The sequence below is a fragment of the Bubalus bubalis genome, chromosome 10 (genome assembly GCF_019923935.1).
Source record: "Bubalus bubalis isolate 160015118507 breed Murrah chromosome 10, NDDB_SH_1, whole genome shotgun sequence".
In the NCBI taxonomy this organism is placed as follows: Eukaryota; Metazoa; Chordata; class Mammalia; order Artiodactyla; family Bovidae; genus Bubalus; species Bubalus bubalis.
The window spans coordinates 31,733,375-31,746,163 of record NC_059166.1 but is presented as its reverse complement, the minus strand read 5'-3'; the positions used below and the strand labels follow the sequence as shown (position 1 = coordinate 31,746,163).

Here is a 12,789-nt window from a genome sequence, read left to right as displayed (position 1 = left end):
CAAGAACAGCAAGTGAAGAAAAGAAGGAGCATGAGGAAAACAAATACTAAGATGGTATAGTTATATCTAACAATCACACTAAGTTAAGTGGTCCAGCTTACTCCTTGGAAGGAAAGTTATGAATAACCTACTGCTGCTGCCGCCAAGTCGCTTCAGTCGTGTCCGACTCCGTGCGACCCCATAGACGGCAGCCCACCAGGCTCCCCCGTCCCTGGGATTCTCCAGGCAAGAACACTGGAGTGGGTTGCCATTTCCTTCTCCAATACATGAAAGTGAACAGTGAAAGTGAAGTCGCTCAGTCATGTCCGACTCTTTGGGACCCCATGGACTGCAGCCCACCAGGCTCCTCTGTCCATGGGGTTTTCCAGGCAAGAGTACTGGAGTGGGGTTCCATCGCCTTCTCCATATGACCAACCTAGATAGCATATTAAAAAGCAGAGACATTACTTTGCCAACAAAGGTCCATCTAGTTAAGGCTATGGTTTTTCCAGTGGTCATGTGTGGATGTGAGAGTTGGACTGTGAAGAAGGCTGAGCACCGAAGAACTGATGCCTTTGAACTGTGGTGTTGGAGAAGACTCTTGAGAGTCCCAAGGACTGCAAGGAGATTCAACCAGTCCATTCTAAAGGAGATCAGTCCTGGGTGTTCTTTGGAAAGACTGATGCTAAAGCTGAAACTCCAGTACTTTGGCCACCTCATGCGAAGAGTTGACTCGCTGGGAGGGATTGGGGGCAGGAGGAAAAGGGGACAACAGAGGATGAGATGGCTGGATGGCATCACTGACTCAATGGACATGAGTTTGGGTAGATGGACGTGAGTTTGAGTGAAGTCCGGGAGTTGATGATGGACAGGGAGGCCTGGTGTGCTGCAGTTCATGGGGTCGCAAAGAGTTGGACACGACTGAGCAACTGAATTGAACTGAACTAAAGTGGTCCAAACTTTCCAAGTAAAAAGAAGAGATTTTCAGATAATCTTTAAAAGGAAAACCTAACTATATGAGGTCTGTAAGAGAAGAACTTTATAAGACACAGATAGGTTGAAAGTAAATGGATAGAAAAGATATATACCATGTGAAAAGTAGGCATCAGAAGGCTGACTTGGTTATATTAATGTCAGAAAAAAAAAAAAAGAACTTCAAATGAAGATTTACCAGAGGTAAAGAAGAATACAATTCATCAGGAAATTATAACAATTATACAAGTGTATGTGCTTAATATTAGCACTTCAAAATAGATAAAGCAAAAATTGACTGAATTTTAAGAAGCAAAAGATCATTCTATGACTACAAGTAGAGATTTTAATATCCATGTCTCAGTAACTGAAAAACTACCTCCCCCCCACCAAAGCACTAGGCATAGACCTCAGCCTCAGAATTGATTATTGGAAAGGATCTTTACTAGACGACCTGCTACTACAGAAGGGATACTCTCTTTGTAACCCCACTGATGACACAAACAGTTTTCAGAGTTTCTAAGGTGAGTAGTTCTGAATGATTCCTATCACCATTTCTGTACATGTCCTGCATTCATTTTTCTTGTAACATAATTTCTTCATCTCCAAAAAGTGCCTGAGCATCATTTTCTGGATCTGGCCTGTAAAGATTCTCTTCTCATCTCATTCTCTTTACTTAACTTTAAGAATCATTTATATTTTGATTGTAATGTTTTGCTCTATATAGCTTCTTTACAACATAAGTGCTGTCGATCTTAACAGCAGTATTAGCCAGTGGACGGTTTGTTTATTTTGTGGCTATACTATTACTAATGGAAGGCAATGATGGCATAAACAGACCAGTTCACTTTCATGCTTCTTCATCATTCTTCAAAAGACATAAAAAAAGACAGAACATCTTTTTTGACAGATTAAACTGATAACAAGTTTAGACTCTAAGCCTGGTCTTTGAAAAAAAAGACAGCAGAGAGTTTTTCACTCTCTTCTTCAACCCCTCCCGCTTTTGCAAATAGGCATGGTCTTTGACAATCTTTTATAAATAAAAGATTAAAGCACCAATTTAGCTCATGCTGCTTCTCAAAGGAGAGCTACTTCTTCCTAGGGAGAGTAATGCAGAACTGAGCATGCAGGCTGTCCATCCGACCACCAGCCCCGGCGTTCTCTGCTCATTAGCTTTGGAAGTCAGCTACCCTCTTTCAGCACCTGATCTCAGCTCTCACACAATGGGTGTAAGGACAGGCTGCCCCTCCTATTTCACAGGGTTGGCCCAAACCTTGAACTGGATTTTTGCGAGCATACTTTGTAAAACCAGGAGACCTAAGACAAATAGTAGGTGTCACCGCTGTTCTCCATTTAATTAGGCCCTATTTAAATAGAGAAGGTGAAAGCTCTAGTACCACTGTCTTAATTATTTTGCTTCTTTCTCATTTCTAGTGTCATTACTTCATGTCATTAGGCCTCACGGCTCAATGTGTTTGTGAAAAAGAATGAAAAAGCGTCTTCAATTTCCTGTAAAAGCACACTCTACCTTTGGTCGGAGTGCAGTTTTTAATTATATAACAGAAGCATATTCCCCAAACTCAAAAAGTGGCATTCCTCTGATTCTGATTAGATTTATAGTTAGGGATTGATAGCACAAGCCACATCTGCCCTCCACTGAGCATTTGGAATACGACTTGCCTTAGGGTTTTTAATGGGCTTCCCTTGTGGCTCAGCTGGTACAGAATCAGATTGCAATGTGGGAGACCTGGGTTTGATCCCTGGGTTGGGAAGATCCCCTGGAGAAGGGAAAGGCTACCCACTCCAGTATTCTGGCCTGGAGAATTCCATGGACTGTATAGTCCATGGGATCACAAAGAGTCAGGCGCAATTGAGCGACTTTCACTTTCACTTAGGGTTTTTAAAACCTTTCTTCACCCTGGAAGAGACACTGGAACCCGTGTATTTGCCCACCTTATTCTATTTCTCTGTCCTCTACTCCATGAAATAGACTCATCGCTTTGTTCCCTCAACACTTGGATATACATAATTCATCAAGCTGTATTTAATGGTATACATGCTTTAGATTTTGAAAAAAAAAAAAAGGAGAGAGATTTATAAAGGGACTTATAAAAAAGTGATTGTGAGGTACATTCTAGTGTTGCACTAGGTATAATGAGAAAAGCAAGCAAAGCCAAAATTTTTCCTAAAACCTTGCCTTTATGTAGGGTTATTACTAGAGTATGCTTCCTGTAGAGTATAGGGCCAGAAGGTACTTTTCCAAAAATACCTGAGTCATCATTAGTCCAGAAGGTTCTTGGGTCAGGCTTGGTCAGGATGTTGGTGTGATTACTTGGCTCTTTCACCTTGAAAACATAAGGAGGAAAGAAGTGATGTGAAAAAATGGCTTTACCGTTTCAGGCCTACAGATCAATGGGCAAGATTCCAAGGTTGAAGTTTGCATATACAGCATATCTCTGCCCTGATTAAGGTGACCTACCCTCCTGGCTCGGCCAGGACTGCGCTCCTTGTAGCACTGAAAGCCTCAAATGCTGGCAAACCCTTCAGTCCTGGACAAACTGGGATGGATGGTGACCCCAGACCTGATGTGGTTCCACTGCCAAAGTGCACCGGAACTAGACTTCCTCTCCCACTTTCTCCCTCTTCCTGTGCCTTTTGTGGTATGCAAACTGCATGCCTGGATGCGAAAGTCCCTCCCCACCAGGATAAGCAAATGTATCTATCTAATGTATATTCTTATATCACTTAAAAAACATTTTGGACTTCTATATTATAGAGATGGTACCTTCAGTATATATGCTTGGGAAAACATAATAAGGAAGAGCTACTTTTGATCCAGTTGCATTTTAAAATGAATTCTTATTTTATCATTATAACAGAATCTGTATTTTAAAATAGTAGCACATGCATATATGCAATATATATTATTTATTTAACCTAAAGACTGCCTAATGCACATTCAACCAATAGACTTTTTACAATAAACACCAAAGAACTGCAGACCTGCAATGATCATTTTATTTACTTTGTGTGTGTGTGTGTGTGTGTGTGTGATTTTATGATCGTGATGTTTAGCTTTCAAACATATTTTCAATTGGGGAAATACAAATCTTAGTGTTAAAGTGGAAGTTACATTTATATATATATATATATATATATGTATATATATATATATATATATTGCAATGTGATATTTTGATTACTGTGAAAATTCCCTAGTATTTATTATTTAAAGGATAAATTTCTTCCATTCCAGCAATAGTCAAAGTACTCTCAAGATAGTCAAAATACACCTTCTATTGCCGCAAGACTATCACTAACTATATTGTTTAGTTCTGTTGGCATTTTCTTTCCAGAGCAAGTCTTTATCGAAGAAGGAAGTGGTGTGTTCATTTACAACTTGGCACAAACTCTTTCTCTTGTTCTGAATTACCATCAGGGGATGTGTAGAAATCAGGATCTCAAAGGGTTCTTTGCATCCCCCACATTCACTGCAGCACGACTCACAATAGCCAAGAGGTAGAAACAATCTAAATGCTTATGGACAGATGAATGGATAAAGAAAATGTAGTATATACATACAATGGAATATTATTCTGACTTAGAAGGAAATCCTGCCATATGCAATGACATGAATGAAACTTCAAGACACTATGCTATGTGAAATAAGCCAGACACAGAACAAATACTGCTTGATACTACTTACTAGAGGCATTAGTAGTGAAATGTAAAAGCAGAAAGTAGAATGTTGGTTGCCAGGGTCCGGGGGAAGGGGAAATAAGGAGTTGCCATACCATGTGTATAAAGTTGCAGTTATATAAGGAGTTTAAGTTTTAGAGATCTGCCTAACAACATTGTGACTATAGTTAACATTATTTCACACAAAAATTTGTTAAGAGGGTAGACTTCATATTGTGTTCTTACCCCCACCCACAACAAAAACATCTACTAATAAATCATCATCCTATGTCTGTTAGTGTATCAGATACACACACAAAATATTTCATACATAAGTACATAAATGGTCTACATTAATGGAATTTTCTGGTAATGTTGTTGCTGTTCAGTGGCTCCTGTGTGTCTGACTCTTCGCGACCCCATGAACTGCAGCACACCAGGCTTCTCTGTCATTCAGTATCTCCCAGAGCTTGCTCAAACTCATGTCCATCGAGTGGGTGATGCTATCCAGGCTTCTCATCCTCTGTCGTCCCCTTCTCCTCCCACCTTCAATCTTTCCCAGCATCAGGGTCTTTTCCAATGAGTCAGGTGGCCAAAGTACTGGAGTTGCAGCTTCAGCATCAGTCCTTCCAATGAATATTCATAGTTGATTTCCTTTAGGATTGACTGGTTTGATCTCCTTCCTGTGCAAGGGATTCTCAAGAGTCTTCTCCAAAACCACAGTTTGAAAGCATCATTTCTTTAGCGCTCAGCCTTCTTTATGGTCCAACTCTCACATCCATAGATGACTACTGGAAAAACCATAAACTTGACTAGATGGACCTTTGTCGGCAAAGTAACGTCTCTAGTAATGTAGTACATTTTTAATTGATAGGAACCATAATTTTAGAAGTCAAATCATGGTGAAAATTATCATTAAAATTTAAATCTCAAGGGGGAAAAAAAGAATATCAGATCAGCAGCATTCCATGGATAACATTTTGAGCAGCAAAGCAAAAACCCTCCTCAAACTTCACTAAACAGCCCCAGTCTAAATTCCTTCAAAGGAATTACATCTTCCACTGAAATATTTCTCCCTTTGTTAGAAAATTCTTTACAAATTGAACTGAAATCTGGATACCTGAAATTTTTTTCACTGGTTCTAGCTCACTCGTGAGTTACATTGAAGAGATCTACTCTCTCTTTGATAATATAATACCTAGAATATTGGAAAATAGATAATATTTTTCACGTTAACCTTCCCTTCTCAGGTTAGTTGATGCTCTTTCCTTCCAATGTTCCACATGAAATGGTTTTAAGTCTCTTTATTGAGATCACTCTACTCCAGAATAAATCCTCTCAGGTCTGCGAGCTAATTCCTTAGGAGCTCTCAGGCCAGGGCCAGATAATAGGACCAGAAATAAGGAACTGGTTTTGAGGAACAACTTGGGAAGGACTACAAGCATTATTTCCAAATGTGAGTAACTAAATTGTTTCCCAAGAACCTGTAAATTGAAAGTACTGTGAAAGTAAAGAATGCACTGTGACTTATCCACACTTTGATACTTCTTTACTTGAAAGGTTCTAATTGATTTTATAACTATGGACCCATTAGAGAAAATTGCCATGTATGAGCATTCTTCTGCATTCAGCTCTAATTGTGGTGTTTGGGTCAGACATCATTTCTTGAAATCTCATTTACTTATGAATAATTCTTTATCACTGCTTCTGTTAAACTCAGAGTTATCAAGAATGCCTTCTTGCTCTTTGTGTAAGAAGAACATACTATTTTTCATGATTCCCAAGCACCAAAGTACCCACAACAAGGTATCTATAGAGTTCATGGAGTATATTTTTAGCACAAGTTTATGCAAATTCATTCATAATTATATAAACTGCAATTGCTTATAAGTTATGCTCTGAAACTGATTCCCATAGTTTTAGGTACTTCACAGAATGAGAAAAGTCTATATCAGATGTCAGTCCTGCTGAGTCTTCACAAGACCTGTCATAAGTGGCTGAAGTAGTGATAAATCCACAATAGGCTCTTTGGTTTTTTTCCTTCTTTCCCATCTTAGGTTACATGATGTTCAAAAGTAAGCAAGAAAACTTTATATCCAGAGAAATGAAAATTTTCTTCTCAAATTGCTGTTGTAAGGCTTTAGAAATGTCCCTTGGACACTACCACAGGATGTAAAACCATCCTGCAAACATTAATTTTGAATTCAGTTCTGTGTATCTGGGAGGAAGAAAACCCTTCCTTGATCTTTTTCTCTTGGATGGGTTTATTACATTCAAAGCATATTTATTAATCATTTATTTAAATCCCAGATGCAACCCTGATGTTTATAAGGACACAAAGGAAACTTGATCATTTGGATTTTATGTTCTGATTTGGGAACAGCATATAGACAACCACAAAATCATATGCAGCCTGATATTAAGTACCTCCAAACCCGATGTGAAGAATGTGGCATGGTTATTAAAACTGGTCAGTTTAAAGGAGGAGGCAACAGCGTGGGCAAAGCTGTCAAACAAGGCTTTAGTGATGAAGATCTGACATGCTTTCAAAATAGTGACAGGACTTCCCTGGTGATCCAATGGTTAAGACTCTGTGCTTCCACTGCAGGGGGCACAGATTTGATTCCTGGTTGGGGAACTAAGACCCTGTGGGCCATGTGGCACAGCCAAAAAAAAAAAAAATTACTGGCAATATTTGGATTGGTGGGGAGGCAGTAGAAAAGTGTGCAAATTGGCAGACCCATACAAAGGCGCGGAAGCACGATTTAACAAGGTGTTAGCAACTGTTGGTTGAACAATTTCATGGGAGTAGAAGGCTCCTGGGAGAAATGATTGGAGACTAGGTAGAAGCCAGATAGTGGAAGGCTTTGAATGTCAATGAGTCCTTCACCCTGAGGAAATTCAAGAGCCTTGGCAGTTTGTGTGAGAGGCCAGAGTCAGAAAAGACCCAAACTGAGGAGATTAGGGGGCTGCTGTACCATCAGAGGGTGGTGGGTGATAGCAGGTTGGGAATGGGGACTGTGACTATGGGAAGGAAGGGATGGTTATGAAGGGGGCCCAGGGTCATTTGGGAAGGCTTGATAAGAGGCTAAATGTGAGGGAAGATAGAGGAGCCCAAAACATTCCAGAACTTCAGAACTTGGTGACCAGGAGGATGGTCAAATGTGGTCTCAGCTGTCCACAGTCTCTGGCAGCTAAAGGGACCATCTGCACTGTGTTTAAGCTAGCATGCATGGCAGGTTTGCCAAGCCCCTGTGCTCCCTTGTGTATGTGCTGGGTCTTCAGTCCTCCTAGGAGCACTTGCTTTATCTCTAATTTGCTCAGACTACAACCCCTTTGGGTATCTAGTGGTAAGGTTTCAACTTACATAGTCATGGGCAGGTAGGTTTCTCTGGCTTCCACCCCTGGGCTACAATCCTCCACCTCACACAGGGCAGGATTAGAATCCACTCACACTGTCTCACTACAGCAAACATCCCACAGTCCAGCAGATCTGGTATCACTAACCTCCACCCTCATAAAGATGACAGTTTGGACAAGGACAGTAGAAGTCTGATCAAGAGCTTGGTCGAGGAATCTCATCGCAGATCACAGTTTCTTTCTTCTATTTAATTAATTATTTATTTATTCTTGGCTCCACTGGGTCTTCATTGCTGTGCTCAGGTTTTCTCTAATTCCTGCCAGTGGGGGCTACTCTCTAGTTGTGGTGTGCAGGCTTCTCATTGCAGTTGCTTCTCTTGTTGCAAAACATGGGCTCTAGGGCATGTGGGCTTCAGTACAGTTGTAGCATTCAGGCTGTAGGGCATGAGATCAGTAGTTGTGCTGCATAGCTTAAGTTAGTGACAGATTGAGGGCTGGAGTCCAAGTCTCCACCGTTAACATTTCAGTGGAGAACTGATACAGGTTTTTTAAAACTTAGACCTATCCTCAGTTTTGAAATTAATTTAATTATCCACTTCATTCAATAAATATTTGTGGATAACCAATTGTATAGTAGGTACAATAATACGAGCCACATGCACAGATGGGTAATGGATGTGTGCCTGCCCTCGTGGAACTTATTTTCTAATGCTGGTGATTGAGATGAGCATCATGGAGGTAACAGATAAGATGAAATCAGTAGGGAGTACAGCAATATATGATCATTTAGGGTGCTTTAAGGTAGTCCATTTTCTTACATATTTTTTTCAATAATATTGCCAGAATAAACAGTAACACATCTGCAATTATGAGTTAAAACACAAAGGAAAATAGGCACACAGAGTTAGTTTGACTGGAATCCAGGTCAAACCTTTATAAATTCTATACCAAAGCATATAATTAAATTCTTAAGTAAAAATTATTTGGGGTCATGGTGTTTGTAGATTGTGCCTAGCTCTGAAAAGGCAATCAATACATGTTTATTGACTGTGCCATTGATTTCAGTTCAGTTCAGTTCAGTCGTTCAGTCGTGTCCAACTCTTTGCAACCCCATGGACTGCAGCACATCAGGCCTTCCTGTCCATTGCCAACTCCTGGAGTTTACTCAAACTCATGTCCATTGCGTCGGTGATGCCATTCAACCATCTCATCCTCTGTTGTGCCTTTCTCCTCCCACCTTCAATTTTTCCCAGCAACAGGGTCTTTTCAAATGAGTCAGTTCTTTGCATCAGGTGGTCAAAGTACTGGAGTTTCAGCTTCAGCATCAGTCTTTCCAATGAATATTCAGGACTGATTTCCTTTAGGATGAACTGGTTGGATCTTCTTGCAGTCCAAGGGACTCTCAAGAGTCTTCTCCAACACCACAGTTCAAAAGCATCAATTCTTCAGCACTCAGCTTTCTTCACAGTCCAGTTCTCACATCCATACATGACTACTGGGAAAACCATAGCCTTGACTAGACAGACCTTTGTTGGCAAAGTAATGTCTCTGCTTTTTAATAAGCTGTCTAGGTTGGTCATAACTTTTCTTCCAAGGAGTAAGAGTCTTTTAATCTCATGGCTGCAGTCACCATCTGCAGTGATTTTGGAGCCCCCCAAAATAAAGTCTGCCACTGTTTCCCCATCTATTTCCCATGAAGTGATGGGACCAGATGCCATGATCTTAGTTTTCTGAATGTTGAGTTTTAAGCCAACATTTTCACTCCCCTCTTTCACTTTCATCAAGAGGCTCTGCAGTGCTTCTTCGCTTTCTGCCGTAAGTATTGTATCATCTGCATATCTGAGGTTATTGATATTTCTCCCGGCAATCTTGATTCCAGCTGTGCTTCATCCAGCCCAGCGTTTCTCATGATGTACTCTGCATAGAAGTTAAATAAGCAGGGTGACAATATGCAGCCTTGATGTACTCCTTTTCCTATTTGGAACCAGTCTGTTGTTCCATGTCCAGTTCCAAGATTTGGTAGGACTCAAAAGATGTTAAAGCGACCACAGTGAATATATCACTGAATACTATTACTTTGTGTGTAGAAAGGATTTAACAAATGACTTAGTTCAGCCTCTTATTAAACAGATGGGAAAATGGTTTTCTGAAGGAGGAGGTAAAATGACTTACAGAAAAAGATACAAAAGTTATTTATATTGTTTATAATACATCCACTGTAGTTAAGAGAAGCTTCCTTGCATTTACTGTTTATTTTCATTTATTTATTTATTTTTGGCTGGCTGGGTCTTCGTTACTGCTCGTGGACATTCTCTAGTTGCTGCGAGCGGGGGCTACTCTTTGTTGCCGTGCCAGGCTTTTCATTGAGGTGACTTCTCTTGTTCTGGAGCACAGGCTCTAGGCTCATGGGCCTCATTAGTTGTGATGGGTGGGCTCTAGAATTCAGGCTCAGTAGTTGTGGCTTATGGGCTTAGCTGCTCCACCGCAGGTGGGATATTTCTGGCACAGGGATTGAACCCATGTCCCCTACACTGGCAGGTGGATTCCTGTTTACTGTACCACCAGGGAACTCCTATTTATTTTAGATCACAGTTGACAGAAATAATAAGATGTAGCTGTTTAGATCATGGGCTTTGGAGTCAGACAGGCCTGGATAAAGCATGGCAGCCCCATGCTTGACTGTGCATGTGCCCCTGGACAAGTTACACCATCTCTCCTACGCGCTGTCTCCTTATTGGAAAAACTGGCAAAGTTAAAATTAGGGTTACATTTAGGGTTAGACTTAGCTTCTTCTAGGTTTCAATAATTGGTCAGTTATTGTCCACAATTATACAGTCAAATGTGTTAATAGGAATGTCATGTTAAAGTGGAGGGTGGAAGAGAAAATCTTTTGATAGAAGTTTACTCTGTTAACTGAATTACCTATGTACAAATAATATTGGCAAAAGTAAAAATACTTCTTTCTAGGCACTGTGATTGTTGAGCACTGAAACTGGAACTTTCTCTACTTCAATATCTGCATAACTTTAATCTCCTTCAGGTTTCTGCTTACAGATCACCTTCTCTGCAAAGCCTTTCCTGATACCCTGTTTAAAATGAAAACTTCTTTCCCCTTCCTGCTTTGTATTTTTCCATGGCACTTAACACCATTTCATATGTAATTGTCTTCATTTTTTAAAATGGTCTCTTATAAGTTTCATGAGTCATAAAGGTTTGCTTGGCACACAGTAGATATTCAACAAACACGTGCTGAATGGTTGAGTTTTTAATCTCTAAACAGTTAAAAATAAGGACTATAAATCTCACTCAAGCTATTCAAATTAAAAAGATAGTCATTATGCCAAAATAATGTGGTTTAACACGTATCTTTATTTCCCCTAGCACTTTAACCCTTCTGAATTCTTAGTGTTGGGGGACTGAAATGATTTAGAGTAGGGTCAACTCAGAGTAGCTGATGTTCCCATAAATAATTAGGAGTGAAAGAAACTGTTCCCCAGCCCAGGCTGACCTGATATTTAGTTTTTGACATTGTCATCCAAACCATTTTTTTTTTCTTTTCATAAAAATGCAGAAAATTGTATAGGCTATACTCAATTACTGAATATATTTGTTGGAAACATTATTAATGATTGGCTTTTCATTTTTCAGATTATTGTCTGTGATAATAACACACTATGTGGCTGGGAAAAAGTAATCTTCAAAACTATCTATAGATTCAGACTCCATTTGATAAATCATTTGGATTTGTCCATGACTGATCCATGTCTAGCCCTTGATTAGATTTCTTTCCTCCATCTAAGCACATGCTTTCCAGTGGTTTTCAATCATGGAGGAACTTAAAAAATAAACACCAGTGTCAGGGCTGCAGGCAAGAAGAGAGGAGACTCAAGTGTCAGTATAATTTTAAGCTCCCCAGGGATCTCTAACATGCTTAAACCAACTTCAACCAAACAGAAATAACATGGATTAAGTCGTATTTATCTACTGGGTACAGGGAAGAAACTAAATATGCTTATTTCAAGGTCATTGTACATTCTAAAGGTAACATAAAGAATGATTCCCAGACTGAAGTTGAACGATGAACAAACATCCACACCTAGGCTTTCTGGGGAAAACAAATGTTTTGAATATCTCATTGCAAATGAAAATATATTTCTTAGTAATTTTCTCCTTGAGCTTACCTCCAAAAAGGTACTTGACAGGAGGGGAAGAAAAAATAGAAATTTGGATCTAGACTTTGTGTGAGGTTCTAGGAGAAATATTTCTACTGCTTCTCTATGCAGAAGCTATGTCAGATTCAAGGCCAATATGATTATAATTTGCTCTGTGCTATAACTCTTAATGTTCAATTTTCTTTTAATAAAAAAGTCTGATATTCAATTCTCTAATAACACTTTAACCATAGAATCTAAATTGTCAAATGCAATTGCCAACAAATGCACAGTTTATTTTTTTTTTCCTCTGTGAATGGAACTAGACGTCGTCATTTAAGTGCCCACTGTTTTTCTCATGCAGTGGACTAACTGTACAATATTTAATGGTCTACAGGTCTAAAAATATTTCTTATATGCTTTGGCTTACATAGACTGCTTCTGCAAAAACAGTTAATAATCTTGCCCTCCCATGAGTCCAGAATGTTAATTTTTTACAGAGTTTCCCAGATGTGCTGGAAGACTCACTCACAGCAGATTTGGCCAACATTTTTTTTTTTTTTCAGCTCTCATTTGACCTTTCTTGTATCTGATATGAAACACATGTTAAAAACAATAACTGACAATTATGAAATGCAGTTTTTGCATA

At 39.5% G+C, this 12,789-nt stretch overlaps 1 protein-coding gene across 1 annotated transcript in view; it reads right to left on the bottom strand.

Annotated features, from left to right (window-relative positions):
• SGK1 (serum/glucocorticoid regulated kinase 1) overlaps window positions 1–12,789 on the bottom strand; it is a 111,677-nt gene that overhangs the window by 25,093 nt on the left and 73,795 nt on the right. Inside the window, exon 3 of the mRNA XM_006059280.4 lies at window positions 3,221–3,296. Coding sequence (XP_006059342.1) covers window positions 3,221–3,296 — 76 coding nt within the window. The remainder of the gene's footprint in view (window positions 1–3,220; window positions 3,297–12,789) is intronic.